The following is a 24,955-nucleotide window of genomic DNA, read 5'->3' as shown; positions in this document are numbered from 1 at the left end:
AGTCTATTTTCTATTGTTCCTTTGCAGAGTTACTGGTGGAGAGTTATTTGAAGATATAGTTGCAAGAGAATACTATAGTGAAGCAGATGCAAGGTACGTTATGACTTTTCCATGTCAGTTTTATATGGTGCATGAAGAAGATGCCTATAGAAGAGTATTATAAAACCATATTGCTTATATGTCAACATTTCCATATCACTAGCCTGTGCTGTAAGCATGTGATTGTTGTGAGCCAAAAAAGCAGGGACCTTTTTTTGATATTTAGAGGGGCAGACCTTCTATTCAAAATATGCTAAATAGATGCTTTGACTGTAATATGGCACACATGGTCAGAGGCACGCCTGTGCTGAGCAGAGCACCACTGCCACTTTGTTCACATTATTTGGTTTAGACCTTTCTGAACCAAATAATGTCTGAGTTATGCTATCCATTTTGAAAAGTAAAGAACCATGTTAACAAAAAAAAATTCTTATTAAATTGCTTACTAGATTAAGGGTGTATTCACATGTACAGGATCTGCTGCAGATGGCATCAAGTAGTAGATCCTGTACGTGTGAATGCTTCCTTAGGCTGGGTTCACCTTATAGATTTTCAGAGCATGAACTCTAAATTGATTTTGTAGTATGTTTCTGGCCTGCATGGTGGTTGTTTGATCTTTCCATGTGGAACATACATTCACATTCCATGCAGAAAGACCAAAATTCTTCGAGGAAGGAAACAACCATCTCGCCAGCCAGAAAAATATGATGAAATCAATTACAAGTTTATACTCTGAAAATCCGTTGTGTGAACCCAGCTGTTGGAATCTATTTCTACCCCTGATCAGTCAACTCCAGTCGCCTTGATTAGAAGACAGATTTATTACAGATGTATCGATACAGATTGGTGATCCCACAGCCATAACAGGTCAGCAGCAGAGTCACACCCAGTCAGGTGTTTGTCTCTTCTATAGTAACATTTTGAGTGTGAACTGATCGGCTAAAGGCACGCACACTGGTGGCTCATGATGCATAGGTAGCTTTATTGCCAATCACAGTGCCCCTTTTACAGTTATTTCTTAATATAACAGAGCTTATTGTTCTCCTACTCTAGGTCAGTTGCATAGTTTCAAGCATCACTGGGCGCTGGCCGAAAGGAAGATAAGCGTTAACTAAAACAGAGAAATAAGCCGGCTCCATCTTAGCTAAGCATCATATGTAGAAAATACAGTGAACATAGATATCAAAATATAATTTTAACAGCACCAGCCTTAGGAGTTTGTTCAATAGGCTGCAGGATTTACCGCAGCTGAAATTCTGCTTGCTAAATGGATAGCTTCGTAATGCACAGCTTGCAGAGTACTTTCTTGTGTCCGTGTAAGCATAAGGAATTGCCCACCTTGGCAGTCACCGCAGAAGTTTCCCACTGATTTTGTGAGTGGGCTGTTCTTCATGCCATCACTGATACCAGGAAGTGCTATGCAGCAAGTTATAGGGATTCATTTTAATGGACTCTATCACTTCTGCGTTAGGCCATGTTCACATTGTGGAATTTCTGTGAAATTCTGCTGCACTCTGCACACGGCAGAATTTCCGCTGTGGAATTATCTGCTGCGTAGTTCCAATTCAGTCCTCAGTCCTGTGATTTGTGGCGATTCCGGGTCATTCAGGTCTCCAATCATCCCCAATGAACCTTACCGAGCACGGTGCCACCTCACGATCACGTGATGGATCGGTCAGAACGACCAACCAATCACTACTCTGCTGGGCGGTGATCGGGGTAGGCAGAGGTCCCTTTCCTGTCTGGAGGTCAGGCGGAGGTCCCTTACCTGTCTGGCGGAGGACAGGAGCGGCAGCGCTGTTGTGGCCACGCTGCGGGCGGCAGGATACAGCAGGAGGTGAAGCCTTTTCTCCTCCTGCTGTCGCCTAGCAACAACTCCCAGCATGCACAGCCTAAGGGAATGCTGGGAATTGTAGTTATGCAACAGCTGGAGGCACAACTACAACTCCCAGCATGCCCTTTGGAAGTCTGTGCATGCTAGGGGTTTTAGTTATGCAACAGCTGGAGGCACATTTTTCTATGAAAAAGTGTGCCTCCAGCTTTTGCATAACTACAATTCCCAGCCCTTCGGCTGTCAATGCATTCTGAGAGTTGTAGTTTTGCAACAGCTGAAGACACACTTGTTGTGAAACACAGAGTTTACCTAACTCTGTTTCACAACCAGTGTGCCTCCAGCTGTTGCAAAAATACAACTCCCAGCATGCACTGAGAGAACGTATATGCTGGGAGTTGTAGTTTTTCAACAGCTGGAGGCACACTGGTTGTGAAACACTGAGTTAAGTAACAAACTGTGTTTTGCAACCAGTGTGCCTCCATCTGTTGCATAACTACAGCTCCCAGCATGTATGGTCTGTCAGTGCATGCTGGGAGTTGTAGTTTTGCAACAGCTGGAGGTTTACACCCCCTCCCCCATGTGAATGTACAGGGTATTTAGAGTGAGTTTCCTGCTGCAAGTTTGAGATGCAGCAAATTTTTCACCGCAGCTCAATCTCCCAGTGGGAAACTCGCTGTAAACCCCGACCATGTGAATGTACCCTAAAAACATTACACTAAACAAAATAAAAAGTAAAACACTACATATACACCCTTACACAGTTAGGTGGCGGAGTCAAGTGTAATGCTTGTATCCGGGTCCATCCCTATGCAAATCCCTAATTTAGGCCTCAAATGCGCATGATGCTCTCACATGGAGCCCTGTTGTATTTCAAGGCAACAGTTTAGTTTTATTTCCGTACTCTGAAAAAATTGTGGTACACATTTTGGGGGTCTTTTTCTCCTTTTACCCCTTATGAAATGGTAAAGTTGGGGTCTACACCAGCATGTCAGTGTAAATTTTTTTATTTTTTTTTACACTAACATGCTGGTGTTTCCCCATACTTTTAATTTTCACAAGAGGTAAAGGTAAAAAAAAATAAAAAAAAAAAGACCCCCCCCCAAAATTTGTTACACAATTTCTCCCGTGTACGGAAGTACCCCATATGTGGACATAAAGTGCTCTGCGGGTGCACAACAGGGCACAGGAGTGAGAGCACACTATGTACATTTGAGGCCTAAATTGGGGATTTGCACAGGGGTGGCTAGTAGTTACAGCAGTTCTGACATAAACGCAAAAAAAAAAAAAAAAAAAAAAAAAAAAAAACACATGTGACCCCATTTTGGAAACTACATCCCTCACGGAACGTAACAAGGGGTATAGTGAGCCTTAACACCCCATAGGTGTTTGACGAATTTTCATTAAAGTTGGATGTGAAAATGAAAAATTTGTTTTTTTTCCGCTAAAATGCTGGTGTTACCCCAAACTTTTCTTTTTCACAAGGGGTAATAGGAGAAAAAGCCCCCCAAAATTTTTAACACCATTTCTTCTAAGTAAGGAAATACCCCATGTAAAGTGCTCTGCTGGCACACTACAGGGCTCAGAAGAGAAGGAGCGCTATTGGGCTTTTGGAGAGAGAATTTGGCAAGAATTGAAGGCCAAGTGCGTATACAAAGCCCCCAGGTTGCCAAAACATTGGGCCCCCCTCACATGTGACCCCATTTTGGAAACTACATTCCTCACAGAAAGTAAAAAGGGGTGCAGTGAACATTTACACCCCACAGGTGTCTGGCAGATTTTTTGAACAGTGGTCCATGAAAATGAAAAATTTTATTTTTCATTTGCACAGCCCACTGTTGTAAAGATCTGTCAAATGCCAGTGGGGTTTAATTGCACTCCTTGTTACATTCTGTGAGGGGTGTAGTTTCCAAAATAGGGTCACATGGGGGGGGTCCACTGTTCTAGCAGCACGGGGGCTTTGTGAATGCACATGGCCCATGACTTATTCCAACCCAACCAAATTCTTTATCCAAAATCCCAATGGCGCTCCTTCTATTCTTAGCCCTGTAGTGCGCCCGCAGAGCACTTTACATCCGCATATGGGGTATTCACGTCCAACTGTCCGACACGCCCCCCCCCCCCCAAAAAAAAAACAAACATTTTAGCTAAATTTGCTCTCCAAAATCCCAATGTCGCTCCTTCCCTTTTGAGCCCTCTAGTTCACTCACAGAACACTTTTTACATCCACGTAAGAGGTGTTCCCTTACTCGAGAGAAATGAGGTTACAAATTTTGGGGGACATTTTCTCTTATTTTACATTTTGGGTAAAACAAGCATTTTAGTGAAAAAAAAATTCAAATTTTTCATTTTCACATCCCACTTTAACAAATGTTTGTCAATCACCTGTAGGGTGTTAAGGCTCACTATACCCCTTGTTACGTTCCTTGAGGGGTGTAGTTTCCTAAATAGTGTGCCATGTGTTGTTTTTTTTTTTTTTTTCCTTGTTTTTTTTTTTTGCTGTTCTGGCACCATGGGGGCTTCCTAAATGTGACATGCCCCCCAAAAACCATTTCAGCTAAATTAATTCTCCAAAAGCCCAATGGCGCTCCTTCTGTTCAGAGATCTGTAGTGCACCAGCAGAGCACTTTACTTCCACTTATAGGGTATTTCCTTACTTGGGAGAAATTGGGCTTCACATTTTTGGGTCCATTTTCTCCTATTAACCCATGTGAAAATGAAAAATTTGGATAAACACATTGTAGTGTTAAAAATAAAATTTTTCATTTTCACGTCCAAATCAACGGAAACCTGTCAAACACCTGTAAGGTGTTAAGGCTCACTATACCCCAAATAGTGTGCCATGTGGAGTTTTTTTGTTGCTGTTCTAGCACCTTGGGGGCTTCCTAAATGCAACATGCCCCCCAAAAACCATGACAGCAAAATTCGCCCTCCAAAATCCCACAGTTGCTCTTCCCCTTTTGAGCCATGTTGCGAGCCCACAGAGCACTTTACGTCAACATATGAGGTATTGCCATAGTCGAGAGAAATTTACTTACAAGTTTTGGGGGGCTTTTTCTCCTTATACCCCTTGTAAAAATGAAACAAATGAGACTACATGGACATGTTGGTGTAAAAAATGGAGATTTTGTTTTTTTTCTCCTCCACTTTGCTGCGGTTCCTGTGAAACTAAAGGGTTGACAAACATTATCAATGTCATTTTGAATACTTTGAGGGGTGCAGTTTATATAATGGGGTCATTTATGGGGTATTTCTCACAGAAAGGCCCCTCAAATCCACTTCAAACTTAGCTGGTCCCTGAAAAATTCAGATTTTCAAGTTTTCGTGAAAATTTTAAAAATTGATGCTATACTTTGAAGACCTCTAATGTATTCAGAAAGTAAAAACATAAACTTTATGATGCAATTATAAAGTAGACATATTTTATATGTGAATCAATATATCATTTTTTTTGGAATGTCCATTTTCTTACAAGCAGAGAGTTTCAAAGTTCGAAAAATCCATAATTTTTCAAAATTTTGATGACATTTTGGGATTTTACACCAAGAAAGGATGCAAGTAATGACGAAAATGTACCACTATGTTAAAGTAGAGTATGTAACAAGAAAACGATTTCTGAATCAGAAAAGTAAAAATGTCAGAATTATTAATGCTTAAAGTGACAGTGGTCAGATTTGCAAAATAGGGCTGAGACCTTAAGGGGTTAAAGAGAGGTATCCTTAGTTTAGGACCATCTTCTGTTGGCTAAGGTGAGGTTGGAATTTTATTCCATTAAAATGAGTTTGCTGTACAATATATAGTATTTAGGTCTGTATTATACCATGTAAAGCGAATTTCCACAATTTATTGCAAAATGCTGCCACTTGCAATCCATATATGTAAAAATGATATTTATGGTTCGAAAGATTTTCTAACTTATTCAGGCTGTAGAATTATTTTTATGGCATTTTTCCCCTTAACAAATGGAACTGGAATGTTAAGCAATGCTTTTCTTTTAAGTGCCAAGCAGCCTTTTCATTTCTGCAGACAACAGGGAATTACAAGACTAGGTAACATAAGCATTTACTTGAAAATAGATGAATATTCATTTTCAAAGCGTGACTGAGCTTTCAGAGCTTTCCTTGGCCATTCTTCATTCCTGGATACAAAGCCTGTAATTATTCAGTGTTATGCGCTTTTTTTTTAAATTATGAAATAACCAGTCAAAAGGTTCTAGAAAAGCTTACCTGTAACGGATGTCAACTTTAATACCCCATTTTACAGTGTACTCATAGATTAAATCTATCTTTCTTATATTTAAGTCCTCTGTGCAGTCTATTATAGTCTAGAGCTGCATTTGCTATAGTGTAGGTTTCATAGCTGAAATGTCCCAGCATTCCATGCTGGCCTAATAACTAAACTAAGACTGGTTTGGTAATCTGCATCATAACAATATGCATGGCTATATGCTCCAGATAATAGTCAACCAAGCCTGCTGGTTTTGGGAAGGGTTACACGTCCCATATTTTGTTTCATATTTGCTGCTGCGTATTTCCCTACCCGTTGACGTCAATGGGTAGGAAAATATGCAGCAGTAAATACGCAGCAAAATACAGCATGTGTCACCCTTCCCTTTAGATGGGATAGTTACATGCATCGTGTGTAAGGGGAAACAATGGATTGGGCATGTTGGAGTTCCACATTAGCCTTCAGTATAACTCGCCAATGAAATAAACATGTCCGTTTTTGCCTTTCCTCAAGGGGATCTGATGTTTTTGACACTAAACATTGTCTACATCATTATTATTGCATTCAGTATTACCGCAAGTCCGGAACCATTAAGGAAACCTGATGAGCTATGTTATAATCCAGTGGAATTTTTCAGGCTTTATTGGCCAACATTTCAAAAGCAGGATCCATCAGAGCTGTTATATGTTGGTTATTAACAGAAGCCTTGACACTAGTGTAAACAGAGCCTTAGTAATAGTTAATTTCCTAGTTCTTTTTATCCTATTGTATGACAACCATTAGTCTGGATCTGTATTTCTTATTTACACGAGGCTTTTACAGGAAAATGGTGGTGTCTGCTTGTGTACTTGTGTCTGCATTCTGAATTATAGAGCTGTGTCCAACCTATTTTAGTGATTTCACTATATGTGGGTATGTAGTTAGGCAGATGTTACTAGCCCATTACAGCAGTGTTAACCAGTGACATAAATAAAAAAAAATGAGGCTACCTATATACCGTTTATGTATTTCAACTGTGTGGAAAGGATGACTGGGTTGGTTAACTGTATCAGTGAAATTTAGTATAAACATTTGCTCCTATATCCCTAGTCCTTTTTTTATACAGTAGACATAAGGCCTATATTCTATTATCTTGTAACTAGAGCAAGGTCAACACTTTCTTCGTAAAACTTTGTTCTATTATTTTTAAAATGTTCAGTATTTGATATAATACTTCGTTTTATCAGGCCACGTTTACATGGTATGCATAGGTGACAGTCCCTTTCATATTAATCAAGTTTACTGTCCTGCTTCACTGCTGTGATATGTTTTTCACTGATTTCTCCTTTGGTAACTTATAGAAGTGGTGCACATAACAGAATTCTAAGTCATTGATGTGACAATGATTTGCGTGTGTGCATGCTAGTCTTGGTACTTGGTAATTTCTTAAATCTAGCATTCTATAGTCAGAAAGCAGAAGATCAAGTTAAATGAAATGTGTCATCAGAAAATGACCTATAGTTTATTAGAGCTGGGCGGTATGACCAAAAATGTGTATCACATTTTTGTAAGTTATGGCGGTTCCACGGTATTTAATGGTATTTCCCCATCATCATGTGACCCGTGGGTGCTGTTTCTCTAGTATGTGATTTCCCCTCCCACTGGTTTATCAGCCCAGCACTGCGCTGTCCCCCACATCGGGGAACTAATCATGTTACCTGCAAGCACCGCTCTCATCGTCCTCCTGTGAGTTGCGAGCCGCCGGTGCTGGAAATCTGTACTATACTACATATTCCTTGTGGCCGGGCTGCAAAAATCAACAAAATAAACTTTAACTCACCTTCCTACATTCCCCCGTTGCTCCGGTAACTGCCTCACGCTGGGGATGGGAACGTCACAGAGCCGTCAGCCTATCACAGGCCACAGCGATGTCCCACCTCGGCCGGTGATATACTGTCATGTAAGGAGCCGGCCAGCTTCTTACATGATAGTGCGCTCAGCCTATCACTGGCAGCAGGAGATCAGATCATGACCTCCTGTATGCTTGCTACAGAAGCCTGTGAGATCCAGCCAGAGGCTGGATCGCACAGGCAGTAGTGTCTGCAGCTCATCAGGTTATACTGTGCTGCAGTACAAATGTATTGCAGCATAGTATAACCTGTAAAAAGTGTAAAAAAATAAAAAGTTCTTCAATAAAAGTATGAAGTGCAAAAAAATAAATAAATGCCCCTTTCCCAATAAAAGCCCTAATGACATGTACTATAAAACTATAATGTAAATTATCCCGCACAGTGAACGCCGTAAAAAAAACCTATAAAAAAGCGCAAAATTCGCCAATTGTGGTACAAATAGCGGAATAAAAATATCAAAAGGTAGCACGTAGCACAAAAATGATACCAATAAAAAGTAGAGCTCATCCCGCAAAAAATAAGCCCTTACTCAATGGCGTCGGACGAAAAATAAAAAAAGGGCTATTGGAAAATGAATGGCAGAAAAATAATTTTGCTCAGAAAAGGAAAAAGAACATTGAAAGCTATATAAACTGGGTATCGCCATAATCTTACAGACCCACAGAATAAATATAGCATCACTTTTATCGCACAGTGTATACAATAAAAAAAAAAAAAGCCTGACATTTTCCAGTTTTTCACAATATTTTGATGTTTTTCACAAAAAATGCTTCATGTGTCAACAAAAATGCACCAGTTATATAAAGTACAATATGTCAGGAAAAAACTATCTCAGAATCGCTCTGCTCAGAAAAAGCGTTCTAAAGTTATTACCATTTAAAGAAATACATGTCAAAAAATAAAAAAGCCTGGTCATAGAGGTAAAAAATGGATCGGTCCTTAAGGGGGTTAAGTAGTATATTAAAAAAGTTATTCATACAATTTTTAAATGGAAATACCAATTATATAAACATTTCTGATTTTAGTTTATGAGATCATATTTGGGAGAGTTATCAATGTATTTACATTAAAAGTTGTCTTGCCTTCAAAGATCTTCTCATTCTTTCACAATCTTTTGTTTCATATAGAAAATGTTATACCAGCAAAATTGACAGCAAAAAGTCTCTGATTAAAAAGTGCACCGATGTCCATGAATCTCCCTAATGTGTGCCCTAATATATTGCTAGAAAGCCTTTAAAACTTTTAAAAGTAGTTTAATACTAAGTCTTAAGCATTCTGGTTAGCAAACGCCATAAATGTGTGATTAAAGAAAATGTGTGTGTATGTATGTATCTATATTGTAGGCTATGTGCACACCTACCCTAGCAGGTTGTGTTGGTTTCCTTGTACTTTTAACGGCAAGAATAGTGCAGTCTGCAGTGAAGTTCTTGTCTTCAAATATTCCACAACCCTGAAAATGACAGAAGTCAGTGTTAGCAATTCAGGATCAGTTTGTTTTCTTGATAACAAATCCATCATGACAAATATGGCTCAGCAATAAATGGAAGCCATTACACTAGTGTCAACAGAGCCTAATATTAAGTACCGTATTTTTCGCCCTATAGGACGCTCCGGTATATAAGACGCACCCTATTTTAAAGGTCCAAAATCTAGAAAAAAAAAAAGATTCTGAACCCAACAGTGATCTTCAACCTGCGGACCTCCAGATGTTTCAAAACTACAACTCCCAGCATGCCCGGACAGCCAACGGCTGTCCGGGCATGCTGGGAGATGTAGTTTTTCAACATCTGGAGGTCCGCAGGTTTAAGACCACTGGTATAGGAGGTAATATTCACGTGTCCCCGCAGCTCCAGACCCGTTACCGCTGCCCTGGATGTTGCTCCATCGCTGTCGCCGCGTCCCAATGGTGTCTCCGACGCTCCGGACGTTTTCTTCCCCGGGATCCATGCTCTCCGTCGCCGTCATCACGTCGCTACGCACGCCACTCCTATTGGATGACGGAATGGCGTGCGTGATGACGTCAATCGAGAGCGCCGGCCATGCAGGGGATCCCGGCACAGAGCAGACACCGAGGTGGTAGGTAAGGTCCCTCCCTGTGTCCTGTAAGCTGTGCGGGACGCCGCAATTTCACCGCGGCGGTCCCGAACAGAGCCCAACTGAGCAGCCGGGTTAGTGCTATTTTCGCTTAAGACGCGGCGGTCAGCTTTGATCGCCGCATCTGAAGGGTTAATACAGGGCATCACCGCGATCGGTGATGTCCTGTATTAGCTGCGGGTCCCGGCTGTTGATGGCCACAGGTATTCGTCATATAAGATGCACCAACTCCCCCCCCCCCCAGTTTTGGGGAAGAAAAAGTGCGTCTTATACGTTGAAAAATACGGTATGTGTGTTGGAAAGATTTTATATATTGCATTACATTCCCATAGATCATGCATGTTTTTGTTTCTTTTTTTCCAATGTGGTTCTCGTACTGTTTACCACTGTTGGGGGGTTCTTTATTTGAAGGTGGAAGACCTTGCTTAAATATAATGACCAGGCTTCAGGAAAATTCAATGCTGGAATCCTAGTAGTTTAATCTGTGATACTGTTGAAGAAACTCTGACCATGTGAGAGAGATGCTGGAGTGCACAACCCAAATGTTTGACCAGGGCATTAAACAGCAAAAAAAGATTTGTATAGCACATCCACTGAAATCCTAATTTTAATTTGAGTTTCACATAATTAAATTTAGCAAAATCCAATAAGTGGTACCATAAAACAATGCGATGCGTTTCAGATCTGAAGGTCCTTAGTCATAGAAGAGTCTAGAAAATTAATAAACCAATTGCAAAACAATACAACATTTAAAGAACCATGGGCTGCTTGAACAATAACCCCTAAAAGAAAATGTAAATGTGGCATTGTCTTGCTCTTGATCCATTATTGTTCTAAGTAACTGTGGGTTTACACGTAATGCTATGCTGTCACTAAGGACCTTTTGGTTAAGAAATGCACCAGACCGTTTAAAAAAAAAAAAATGGAATTTGTTGATTGTGTCATATAACACTTCACACTGACTTGCTTTTATGGCAGCCATATACAGTGCCAATAGTGGCATTATGGCAATGGGGACATGCACAGTGGAAATCAACACTGGCTTAAGCATTGTGAATATCCATCCAGTGCCAGCACTTGGTGTTGGACATTCAGTCTACCATAAATGTTGGATGAGTTGCTCTTTCCATTCTCTTCATAACATTTAATTCATTCACCCAAGAGAAACCTCTAATTACTACGTGGAGGAGAAAGTGCTGGAACAAAAGGTTTTTATTACATTTATGGACTACACAAGCTTTTTCTAGAATACCGATTTTTATATAAGATCACATGCTGACTCAATGTTCTGGGGCAACCTCTGAAGGAAATAGTTATTACAAATATTGACTTGTGTCTACAGATTTATTGTCCTATTTCCAGAAATAGAGCTTGGCAATTTATTAATAAGCCTCTTCTGTATTAGAAAGGTCCTCCTCTGCTATCACAAGAATAATGTGGACCGTGTTCAAGTTAAATCATTCTTTAGGCTTCAGCTGAACACTGGTTCATTTATTATATTGCATTACTGTGGGGGATGTTTAATATGACATGTTAATTCGTTTCTACATTGAGAAAAGGAATGTCTTGCACTGATAATGATGATAAAATGAATTGCACTCCTTTCACGGAGAATGTTGTCACCTCTATTAGGGTGTGCTTTATAATAGGCCACACAGTCTGCCTGAACCTAATAATAGCCTTGGCCTGCTCACTTTGTGACACTAGTTCAGAGAGAGAACATTAACCACTAGTGCCAAATAGTATATAACATTGACTTGCCGCTTATTGTAGACATTTCAAACCTGGATTTTTGTCATTATCACATGCCCTGTGAGCCATATAACAGAAACATTTTGCTCTCTAGACTACAATATATAGTTCTTCTCAAGTTTAAATAACACATTGACAGCTCTATTGTACTACAGGAGACCTAGATGATATAGGATAAAACAATATATACACAAAAATAAGGCTCTGAAGGCATCTTTACTAGTCTCTAGATGGGAGGTGTACACGATCATCTCCTGGAGACAAAAATATCATAGATTAGTCAGTTAAAGAGGTAAAATCTGCCCCGATGCCAAGTTATTTTTGTTGTAAATTTACTTGTGTAAGTGCAATTTCAGAGATGGTTCAGCATTCTTCTGCATTATGGATTATGGTAATTTCGAGCCTTTCCCATCTTATTGTGCAGCTCTAGACAACGTGTCACAAATCAGCCTATCACAGGGGCTTGGCTTCTTCTTGTCTCGCCTTAAAAGCAAGCCCCTGATAATGTGCGTGGCTCATCTCTACATTCCGCCATGCCATCGTCAAACTGCTATCTGCATGATGTCCTTTGATCACAGTGGGGAATGTGTTCATTGCCATCACATCGGGACAATGATGAGCCGCATACATCATCAGGGGGCTAGCTTGTCAGACGAGACAAGAAGAAGCTAAACCCCCTGTCATCAATTAATTAGCGGTACCTTGAGACGCACAGAATTCCGAAACAGGCTGGGGACTACAGTAACCCATAGTGCAGACTGGAATGCTGAAGCTCCAGGGATATGAAAATACAAAAAAAGAGGACGATCCACCATGACATGGTAACACAAGTGAATTTATAACACACATAACTTGGAGTACCCCTTTAACTTACATTTTATGCAGTTGGCACTAAGCACACACACTTCTGTGCTGTATGTGAAGGGAGGTAGTATATGCCTTCAATATGGTCACCCTTAGGGAAGCTTTTATTAATAATAAAAGATTAATATGTAATATTTTTACATGTGATTAATGCAATTTGCATTTTGGGGTGTTGTTTCAAAAGTATGCCAGTTGTGTGGTGTATATATAACAAAATCTGTACTTACCTACTGTGGTGTCCTGTTCCGGTCCACTGCAGCGATCCTTTGTCTAAGCTGCAGCGTGACGTGTTGGGCCCGGGAAGCTCCTGGGCCCAGTGTGTCACACTACCACTGAGCGACACAGTGACACATTAGTGGCGGGTAATTCCTGACACGTCATGCTGCAGTTCAAGAACACAGTCTGTGCGGGGACAAGAACAGGATACCAGGGGCATCACTAGAGCACTAGAGCACTGGAGGTAAGTGAAGGTTTGTTTTCTTATATCCCACACAATAGGCATACTTTTGAACCCCCCCCCCCCCTTTCCCAGCCACTGGATAACCCCTTTAAGCATTTAAAGGATAGCCTTCATGGATTTACACCTGAATAAGATATGTCGGGCCTCTGTTTATTATACCTTTTTAGTTTTCCCTCTTGTATTTTTTCCTTACTCCAAAAAGAAGTCATGTGTGTGTTACCTTTTTCTTGTCATTATAGTTAGTCACATTTCCATAACCCTACTGTGTTCAACACTGTGATAAATAATATTTCTAAATGGAAACATCACTGCTGTTTAGAAAATGTTCATGTTATTCTCAACCATATTCTGTAACATGGAATATAAATGTTCTTGTTTCTTCCCTTGTTTGATTCCATGTATAAGTGATAAGTACATTTTCATGTCCTCTGTGTTTGCACATAACAATGTTAGTCCTCTTGTAATGTGCACAACCTTCTAAATTTAGCCTTCTTGAATCTGGATTGATACATGCAAATGTCCACGTATATGTTGTTTTCTGTTCTGTTTATAGTGTAACTATTTACCTTTAAATTGTTCTCCCTTCCATTGTACCCTTGTATTTTCACAGTCATTGTATACAGCAGATTCTAGAAAGTGTAAATCATTGTCATCTTAATGGCATAGTTCACAGAGACCTAAAGGTCAGTATCTGATGCTCACAAGTCGCTTACTACTGTTGCGGAGGTGGCTAAAGTGTATATAACTTGATGACTTCTCTGTAATGAAATGATATGCATGGTACCTGCACACTTCATATGCATCATGGCTATAGACGCCAAAATAAGATGTGGATGTAGTCACACATTGACGTGTAAATGTCCAGATTTCAGGTATACAGACTATAAAGCGATTTAGTCTAGCCATGATGATTTATGCAGTCTGCAGATTTCACCCCACTTCTGTCCTCAGATATTGGGCTAAACTTACAAAACCAACTGGTTACAACTCCTAACAAATTTGATTGGCTGTTTTATTATTCTGTAGTCTTTCATTTGCATCTCAATTAATTAGAGTTAACATTTTAGACAAGATATAAAAAAAAATCTTACCAGTTTCTTACACAAAAGATGTGAATAATAATTTTACCTCTAATGGCAAAATGTAATAATATCTATAATAAAATCTATACCAGTTGTTTCTGGCTGTAAGTTATGACCCAGTCTTCCTGATGGTATACAGAATGTGGGTGCAAGCTTGGAACTAACACGCATCCTGGTGTTTGCATGCAGTCATTGCATTCAGCAGATCCTGGAGGCTGTACTTCACTGCCATCAGATGGGTGTTGTCCATCGAGATCTAAAGGTAAGTTGCTTCTTCAGAAAAAGACTGTGTTTGCTGGTATGCTACTGTTTGGCTATAACCCTGCATGTATTGCCTAATAATGCTAGCAGAGAATGCTTTGGGTATCAGCTTTTTCTTGTTTGCTAAATTAAAATAAATTATTTTTATCTCAGAATTTCCATAAACGTAATATGTATGTGGTGTTCTATGTACTTTGCTATTAGAGTAGCCATGTGTGAAGAACTAATCCTCTTGGGAGTTAAATGGGTTTTACGATATAATTTCATTATTAAGAATTCTCACAAATGTAAGCACTATTTTTTAGTACTAAATATATTTAGTGCTTCCCATCCCCAGAGCACATTAGCTTTTTGTCATCATTGGGTTATTATAAACATTTGCCATGCTTATTAATTTATACTATTAATATAGTATACTATATTAATTTATACAATTATACTAAATGGAAAAATGTTAGTGTCTTACTGTGATATTACAATAGATGACATCCTGTACATGTTAAAAAAGGATAACACCAAAATAAATATATATTTACAGTAATTAGAGTAGCACAAATACCATCTTTCTCTGGCTGAAGGGGGCATTACTTGAAGCCTGCCGAGTAACACTTCTGCCCTTCCCTGGTGTCATGTTATGATAGGGTAACCCCCCCCCCCTTCCTCCTCTTAGCACACACAAAGGATCCTTTAGGCCCCCCCAAACTGTCTCATGTACACTCTCCATTATTTTAGGGGAGAAGACTTTACACCTCAACATGAAGGGGCTGCCTTCCACAGAGCCTTGCCTCACACTGCACCCCAATATCCTGTTAGTGTTGGGTTCCAGAAGTGATGATGTATCCACTCCTCAAGGGACTCCTGTGGCCTGTGTGCCCCCACTGGGGGCCACCTGGACCCTGAGCTGGAGTGATGGGCAGGTGACTGACGGGCTGAACAGAACCCACTCTACGTGTGTCCACCCCCGGCCTATACTTACCGGCGGCAGTCGGACCTTACAGATGCCCATGTGTTCAGCGACCGTTCAGATCTTGTAGGTATAGGGGTCCTCCTCCGGTGGAGGAGCGAGCAGTAAGCCCAGCAGCGGCACAGTATTCGCTCCCGCCTGTCTGATTGACAGGCAGGGAGCAGCGCTGTGCTAGTCATGTGTCCCGGTAGTCTGAGATTTCAAACCCCTAGTGGTGGGTTTTTCATAATAAAATTACACCTGGAAATAAACATTTTCTTTTAATAACATACCTTTTAGGAAGTTGTTAGGAATATATTAGTGTACAATATATAAAAACTTTTTTTGATGACAGGTACTCTTTAAGAAGTCTAAATAAGCATTACAGTTGGCATTGGTTGTGCTAAGATCACTTTAAGAAATGCTACTAGAGAGAGGGTTTTTTTGTTTTTCACAGCTGACAGACCAAATAAACAAAATTAACTTCCAAATCTCTCCTTAGGGTAGGGTCACACGTGCCATGTTTTGCTAAATATCTGCTGCTGACTATTTTTCTACCCATTGAAGTCAACAGGTAGCAAAATCTGCTGCAGAAATTATGCAGTAAAATACAGTACGTGACCCTACCCTTAGTGCATATTGCCAGTTATGATACGTTTTTTGGCTGCCACACTGTAAAACAAGACAATAATGAACCAGGGAACAGGTAAAACAATGCTTTCATATTAAAGGACCTGGCAACAGTAGAGCTCTTCTTTTAGGTCAGTCAATCCTCAATTTAATGGCACTTACAGATTCTCAGACATATTAGAGATTTATCAAAACCTGTATAGAGGAAGAGTGGAGCAGTTGCCCATAGAAACCAATCACATCCATCCTTTCATGTTTCAGAGATTTTTTTTCCTTTTCTTTTTTTTTTTCTTTTTTAAATGAAAGAAGCAATCTGATTGGCTGATATGGGCAAATTCACCACTCATTCCCTACTCAGGCAGAGTAGAATTTACTAATAACTGACCCTCACACCCCCTCCATTCATGTCTATGGGAGGGGGCGTGATGGCTAGTCATGCCCCCTCCCATAGATCTAATGGAAGGGGCTTGGTGTGACGTCACGAGGGGGCGTGGCGTGACAGAATACCGGCTGCTGCACGGAGATCACGGGGGTCCCAGCGGCAGGACCACCACTATCACACATCTTGTCCCCTATGCTTTGGATAGGGGATAAGATGTATATGACCGGAATTCTCCTTAAATAGTCCCCCATTAGAAGACTCCAGGCTCTACAATATAATATCAATTGTCTAAGCAGTCCCACAGAGCAGTAGCAGTCTGTAGACAGTGACTGCTATGCCATAGACTGGGCAAAAAGGAATGTTTGAAGAAGCAACTTGGTGTCTTTTATCTCTCGTTACAAGCGCTGGTAGCATAAAGGACCACAGAAAGTAGAATACCTTATCACAGGTGTGATACAAATCTTTACTTTTTTCATGTAGTGGAGAACTAGAGCTTTCCTGTTACATATACACATAAATGTCATTTTACTTTGTTAAAGGGGTATTCCAGGCCTAAAATGTGTGTGTATATATATATAATATTAACTGGCTCCGGAAAGATAAACAGATTTGTAAATTACTTCTATTAAAAAAATCTTAATCCTTCCAATAGTTATTAGCTTCTGAAGTTGGGTTGCTGTTTTCTGTCTATCTGCTTTCTGATGACTCACGTCCCGGGAGCTGTCCAGCTCCTATGGGGATATTCTCCCATCATGCACAGCTCCCGGGACGCGACATCATCATTGAGCAGTTAGGCAGAAAACTTCAGAAGCTAATAACTATTGGAAGGATTAAGATTCTTTAATAGAAGGAATTTACAAATCTGTTTAACTTTCCGGAGCCAGTTGATATATATAAAAAAAAAAGTTTTGGCCTGGAATACCCCTTTAAATAGAACAGTATAAATAGATACAATAGTGTATTTTGGTGAATGATTTCTAACTTTAGCCCGTATTGTGCTATAAGCTCAATTTAAAGGTGTTGTGGTTTTTGGATCAATCAAATTGTATATTTGTTTCTCCTCTTGAAAACGTTCGTAATGCCACACATAATTTTCCACGATAAAAGTAGAACCATAGCCTGTACATAAATAGCAGCTGAGAGAGGGAAAAAGCCCCCTGTGTATTAATTTTAGCTTGCCTTCTGCAAGCACTGGTTACATTTATTATCTTGCTGTACTGTTTGCAAAAAGTCACATAATGCCCTTGTTTAAAAAAAACTGGCATTTAAATGATTCTGCGAGTCCGCCTCATTGACGGCCACCGGGCAATTAGGAAGTTTACAAATTGCTCATTTCCATTCACATCAAAGGATTTTAAGAAAGATGAAATGCTGTAGACACAACACAGCACTAGATATGTGTGCTACCGTGTAAGTATTGGCTGAATATCTGGTAATTGTTTCCCTAAACATCTGATCACGAAATGATGTTAAAACTGCAGACCCGCCTTATATTATGTCTAAATTCTCTAGAATATTAAAGGGGTATTCCAGGCCAAAACTTTTTTTTTATATATCAACTGGCTCCGGAAAGTTGAACAGATTTGTAAATTACTTCTATTAAAAAATCTTAATCCTTCCAATAGTTATTAGCTTCTGAAGTTGAGTTGTTGTTTTCTGTCTAACTGCTCTCTGATGTCTCACGTCCCGGGAGCTGTGCAGTTCCTATGGGGATATTCTCCCATCATGCACAGCTCCCGGGACGTGACATCATCAGTGAGCAGTTAGACAGAAAACTTCAGAAGCTAATAACTATTGGAAGGATTAAGATTTTATAATAGAAGTAATTTACAAATCTGTTTAACTTTCCGGAGCCAGTTGATATATATATATATATATATATATATATATATATATATATATATATATATAGATTTTGCCTGGAATACCCCTTTAAGATCTGCCACTTACATTTTATATAGTGGGACCCAACTGTATAAGATCAATGCCCTTGCTGGCCAATTTTAGTGCCCCGGTGGCAGACTGAATCTAGTGTGTTTACAATAAGGTATTACTTGGTTTTAGCAATAGTTCGGGCAACAGTTATCTCTCACTACACATCAATGTTAAGGGATAGTGAATAGCTTTTGTCTATGCAGTACAGCTCATCCACGTGTGATATCAAAGAAGCAGTGAAGATGTGTGCTAAAAATGGGGAGAGGTTTGTATCTAAAGGGAACCTGTCAGTTTATTTGTGCGGGTAAAGATGCCTGGATGTAGTGCAAGTTCAGAAAGCCTACACCCGAAAGCAAGCAGCATTTGGCCAGAGAAGAATCACTGCTGCATTCTGTACACATAAGAAAGCAAGCCTTAATTAAGACCTTTCTTTTATATGTTCTGAAAAAATCATCTTGTTCCATGCTGACACCTTGCAGGATTGCATAAAAGCTTCTGATCCATGCTGAAGGTGAGGGTAAGATTGGGTGGTGTAGTGCTGAGCTACCTTTACTGCTAAGTCACTGCGGCCCTCTCCCTCCAGGTGATGATTTACCGTTGTCTCCCTATCATTAGCAGAGACTGGGCAGAGGTAGTAAACTCTTTCTGGCCAAGCACTACCTACTTTGGGTGTAGGTTCTTCTATACATCCTGGCATAAGGGACCAACTACTGCAAACAGTGTTTCTCTCCATATGTTATGCTGGCCTTAGCGAGGTTCCCTTTAAAGATGCAAAGTTAAATGTGACCTTACGGTAGCATTACGCAGGATTTCCATGCAGAAAATCTGTAACATTAGCTGTATGTGTAATGCTACCCTAAAGACTCGTTTAGCACTAATAAGTCTAATAAGTCTAAGTCTAACACAGAAAATATTAGGAATTAAATCCCCACAATATTGATTATTTCTTCTGTGCAATAACTATTTTTTGTTAAATCGTAATTTTGGTGATGACAGGTTCAAAATGTAAAAAAAAAAAAAAGATTATAAATGTACAGAATTGACATCTAATTTTCATTGTATTTTTTTCCTCTTTCGATTAAATAAAAGCCAGAAAATTTGCTATTAGCTAGCAAATCAAAAGGTGCAGCAGTGAAACTTGCAGATTTTGGACTGGCAATTGAAGTTCAAGGAGATCAACAAGCATGGTTTGGTAAGAAAAGCATATTGGGGGGGGGGGGGGGGTGGATACATTTGTTCAGGAAAGCAGCACTCCAGAAAAAAATGTGCACGGGTGCCTACTGCTGATAATCAGTGTCAGGGATCCAGTTATATATTAAGGAAAAAGCAGTGGCACTCCATTTGTGGTCTTTATTCGCTCCCAGGTAGTTCTACCTTTCGGCAACCCCAAGCTGCCATTTCAAGCTGGAAAAGGGCAGTGTGAGGTTGCCGAAACGTAGCACCACTTGGGAGTGAATGAAGACCACAACTTTGACAAATATGATAAAAACAGCTCTCAAAATTTGGATGAATAAGGACCTCAAATTTTGGCCGAGCAATAACAGAGGAGCATTTACATAGTCATAAGTAATATCCTAGGAGCACATTTTATGTTGTATTGCATGCAAACTTCAATAAATCGTATTAAAGGAAAACTGTCAGATATTTTCTCTCGCACTATCCACACTACTGGTGGATAGTGCAGGAGAATCGGATTAAAACAAGCCCTACCTTGCTCGGATCCACCCGGCCGTTCGCCCGCTTCTGCAGGTTAACTGGCACTGACGTCAGCGCTGCTTATGAATATTCATCCCCCCTCCCTCCAGTTCTCCCTCTCTTCGCCGCTCCTAACTGGAGGGAGGGGGGAAGAATATTCATAAGCGGCGCTGATGTCAGTGCCAGTTTACTTGCAGAAGCCCCGCCAGTGCCATTTACAGCAAGATATACACATAGATTAAAACTAAAATTGCGGGCGAACGGCCGGGCGGATCCGACCAAGGTCGGGCTCGTTTTAATCAGCCTCTCCCGCACTCTCCACCAGTAGTGTGGATAGTGCGGGAGAAAATATCTGACAGTTTTCCTTTGAGATACCACATTCCGGAACTATAGCTAATAGCTCAACTGGCACAGTATCGCTGTACTCAAATTAACATATACCTGTCCCAAACTCTGTTTCCCATAAAGTGCCAAAGCTACTATTAAGTGCATACAAAAATCATAAGGTGCCTGTGTGCTTACCCATCATGAGCGTTCCTCTGTACCCTATACCCGTTAAATGAAACTTTAGGATCTGTAGCGCTAACATGTGAAAATATGTATACTTCAGCACTTTATATTCACACTAATATCTTGGTGGATGTGTGCATGCCATTCTATGGCCATGGTTATGACCTATCAATAAAAAATAAATAAAACAGAGTAGGGGCACGATCCTAGTGCAATATCAGAGGACACTTAGATTCAGTGCTGGGTGAAGATCATGTTTGCTCCCCAAAGTTGCTTATGCTCAGAGCATAACATCTGAAATAGCGTGTCACTTATGGATGGGTCAGCAGCCCTGGAGTCCCGATCTCCTCCGGATTTCGGCAGTCAGCATAGGTGCGTGGATTAGAAAAAATATTCTCCAGTCCTGGCGCTTCTCCACATAAATGAATTCTTTATTTTTCCGTCATTTATAAATACAGTGTGCAGCAACAATCAGCGTGTTTCAGGTCCAGGCTTGACTCTTTTTCAAGACGTGCATAGTTTAAAACATGATCTGACTCTATTCAGTTCATGTTTTAAATCATGAACCTCCGTGCCACCAGAGTGGGCTGGGACAAACTGGAGGTAGGGTAATCCTCCCTAAATATATTGCATTACTGTTCATATTGATATAAAAGAACAAGATGGAAGTAAAAATAGTTTTACTGAATCAAATGTGTGTATGTATAATGGAGTCGGTTCATATTTTAAACTATCCACTTCTTGAAAAAGAGTCGTCTGGACTCGAAACACGTTGATTGTTGCGGCACATTGTGGCCCTGATTTACTAAGATTGTTGGGTTATTTTCAGAGTGTTACTTTTTCCCCAGACTATTTTTTCTCACACATATTTATCAATGTTTCAGGAAAATTCTGTTGCACAATGTTAAATTCTGTTGTGCGTGGGGAAAAAAGGGTTGCACAGGAAAAATAAAGTGTAAAGCAAATAAATAAAGCAAAGTAACTCTGCACCAGGACGTAACTTTACATTCATGGTCATTAATGGGTTAACAAACTTATGGGTTACCAAAAGTAAAAAAATATATAAAAAAGGAAGTAAAAGCCAAGGTTAAAAAAAAGAGAAATTCCAAAAAAAAACTAATAAAAAAAAAATGAAAAATGTCATATAAAAAGCTGCTAAGGACAAAGTAACAGGATTTTCAAAAAATCCACACTTTTTAACAGATTCCCCACACCTCAAGGCAGTCAGGTTTTCAAGTTCAGTAATTCACTATTTTTCTGGTGGGTTTTTAAATACAACTGTCGGGTTTTCAGGAAAATGTCGGGAACACGCCCCTAATTATTCAAACCACACCCCTTTAGTTCAGTTTAAAAAAAAATATTCAAAGTAATTGGAAAACCGTCGGGTTTTTACTAGTAAAATGTTTCGCACAATGTGTCGCAGAACACGTGCGACACAAATTGTGTTGCATAACCCGATAAAAAGAGTTGGGATCATGTTAGTAAATCAGGGCTTGTATGTATAAATGACAGAAAAATAAAGAATTCATTTATTGGTGGAAGCGCCAGGACTTCTAATCCATGCACCTATGGTTATGACCTAGTCACTTGGTAGACTTCTTTGTTGGACCCAATTTGGCATATTATACCTTTTATAATTTCTTGCAATCTTTCTTCCTATGTACCACTGTTGTTTTTATATTAGCACTTAGATCATTGCTTTTGTTTCTAGTCAGTGTAAGTCTGTCATTAGGAAATAGTTTTGTTCTCACTTGAGGGATCCTACAGGAACCAGTTTTTTTCTTTTAAAACCACAGTAGAGTACGCCTTAACTATTTGTGTATCAGTAGTGAACACTATTGACAGGGCCTTGCCTGCAGACTTCCTACTATCTATTCTGTGCACACGGGTAATAGCCTCTGGAATATGAGTCATGTTGTGAGCAAATTTATCATCCAGCAGGCTCATTTGGCAAGCCGAGTGAGATGGTTTTCCCTTCACACTCTGTCTGGACGTGCATAGAATAAACCCAATGCCATAAGTTCTGTAAGCTTCAGACTCCCCTTTACATCTGTTGCAGACCATAACATTCCAGTGGTAGCTGTTAAACTAATACAGTTTTAGACATTATATTGTCATTATATTACCAGTTTATTTCTGTCCCCTTTGTCTTATTAGAAAGAAACACCACAAGGTTGTTGTGGCCAAATATCAGTATATGGGCCTGTATTCACATTCATGTGTCTTTTTTTTCTTTTATGTTAGCAGAGAGAGTTAACTATTTTATCTTTTCTTTAAATGTCTTTTCTAGGCTTTGCAGGAACACCAGGGTATCTGTCTCCAGAAGTCTTACGAAAGGATCCTTATGGAAAACCAGTGGATATGTGGGCATGTGGTAGGTTACTGTAAAACTATTGTGTTATATACTGTATACAGTGGGAGATTGCATACAAAATATATAAAGTTGATCTTTAAAGTGCAGGGTCCGTACACACCTTCCAAAGTACTATTGGACTCTTGTTTGCCTTTACTTGACTATGAATCAATTTAAAGAGGAACCATCAGTTCTCCTGGCAGGTGCTTTAGTAAGTACTTGTGCGCTCCATAAAATATTCTTGGAACACATTTAATTAGAGCTTTTGTGTTTTGCGGTCTCTTCTGTTCCTTTTGGAAATATGTGAATAATTGACAACTGGGTGTTGTGAGTTGGGCGTGCCTCTTTACACATTTTGACAATGTCCAGTCAGTATGAATGGCATACTATGTTGGCACCTGCTGCATTGGCTAGAGTAATAGTGATGCTCAGTTGACAGCTGACAGATAAAGATGCAGTAACAAGAAAGTTACCTTTTCTAGATCTGAGGGACTTTGCAGAGTTCAATAACATAAGTGTTTTGTTAGCAGCTCCGCCCCGTCTCCTTGAACACTTCAGCCCAAAATAAAAAGCTTATGTTGTTACTTCTGCAAAGGTCCTCTGCTTTAGAAAAGGTAACAAGGTAAGGTAATCATCCGTTTAGCACAGCTGCCGTGCCTACGTGTGCACAATGTGCAAATCAGGAAGCTTTGGCTAAAAACATTGAGTAGTGACTTTGCCATATTACTGCAGCTCAGTCCCCATTGAAGTAATTGGGAGCCACCACACAATGCTTTAGAGCAGATTTATCCGAACTACCAAAAAGAAAAGCTGTCTTTGTTGCCCATGGCAACCGATCCAAACTTTTCAAACTGCTCTGGTAACATGAAAGCTGCCCACTGACAGTTATGATAATGAGGCTCTTTTTAGAGCTGACACTTCCAGCTCCATACATTGTGTGCACATTTTTTATTTCTTTAACAAAAGTACCCCAGTGACTAGCTGGTGTATAAATGTGTGTTTTTTCACAATTTTTTCCATTATCCAGGGGCTTTCTGTCATTTGCACGTATTAATGACATGACATGAGCCACATGATAAAGAGCTACATAAGGAACAACTTGGGAAACACGCTTGCGCAGCAGGGTTCGCATTGGGCAAAAATGACAAATCCTCCATCAAATGTCCAGAATTCTTAAGTAGCCTATTCGATAAAACAGACATGTTAGGAAAACTCTCAACTCTTCTTCAATAAAGACTTGTATTCTTCCTGAAATAACAATGCTGCCTTATGCTGGGCCATTCCGTTGTTAGATATTTAGGAATAAATTGACAACTGGATGCTACTAGCAGCCAAGCAGTGATAGACTCTGTAGGGACACTCTATTGACAAAATAAATTGTAAAGTTCTGTTTTTAGTTGATTTATTTATACATTTTCAGAAGCAGTAGCACACAATCCCCCAAAAAAACTTTTAAAACTTTTATTTCATGGGGCATGTATTTACTAGAACATACATCAACAGTGTGGATATGTGCTGATGAATATGGTGCTGTGACAAGTTTCCCTGTTTTACATATGGGTCTTACCAGTGGCTTACCACAAATTTACTGAATCAAGTCACAAAAGGAATTGACAAAGAAATTGAGCTTTGTATTTTACATAGTATCATGTGATTGCATTGATAAAAACACCAACATATATTCACCCCCTCTGCCCTGTGAATTGAGCTGCATGTATGCTGCTGCTCCATTCGCTCACTATGGGACTACCAAAGATAGTTGGGTGCTGTTTGGTTTAGGAGTGAGAACATCTTACCCTGTGCACACAGGGTTTCTTTGTCATAAGTAATTTTGTGGTCCTCCTATCCTTAGGTGTCATTCTCTACATCCTACTGGTGGGCTATCCTCCTTTCTGGGATGAGGACCAGCACAGACTCTATCAGCAGATAAAGGCTGGTGCTTATGATGTAAGTAATTTGTAATGCAAGGGCTCATATAAGAATATGGAGTAACACAATTATCTTATGG

The 24,955-nt window shown here is 39.8% G+C and overlaps 1 protein-coding gene across 12 annotated transcripts in view; it reads left to right on the top strand.

Moving 5' to 3' along the window:
• CAMK2D (calcium/calmodulin dependent protein kinase II delta) overlaps positions 1-24,955 on the top strand; it is a 229,942-nt gene that overhangs the window by 136,753 nt on the left and 68,234 nt on the right. For 6 of the 12 annotated variants that reach the window (XM_056565417.1, XM_056565350.1, XM_056565402.1 and 3 more), the window contains exons 5-9: positions 28-93; positions 14,428-14,500; positions 19,479-19,581; positions 22,885-22,968; positions 24,800-24,894. In XM_056565417.1, the coding sequence (XP_056421392.1) occupies positions 28-93; positions 14,428-14,500; positions 19,479-19,581; positions 22,885-22,968; positions 24,800-24,894 (421 nt within the window). Of the gene's footprint in view, positions 1-27; positions 94-13,766; positions 13,840-14,427; positions 14,501-19,478; positions 19,582-22,884; positions 22,969-24,799; positions 24,895-24,955 lie in introns of all 12 variants that reach the window. The other 6 variants (XM_056565378.1, XM_056565408.1, XM_056565339.1 and 3 more) reach the window with 1 other exon arrangement.

This window comes from Hyla sarda, chromosome 1 (genome assembly GCF_029499605.1).
Source record: "Hyla sarda isolate aHylSar1 chromosome 1, aHylSar1.hap1, whole genome shotgun sequence".
NCBI lineage: Eukaryota > Metazoa > Chordata > Amphibia > Anura > Hylidae > Hyla > Hyla sarda.
The sequence above is the reverse complement of the archived record's forward strand: the minus strand, read 5'-3'. Positions and strand labels throughout refer to the sequence as shown.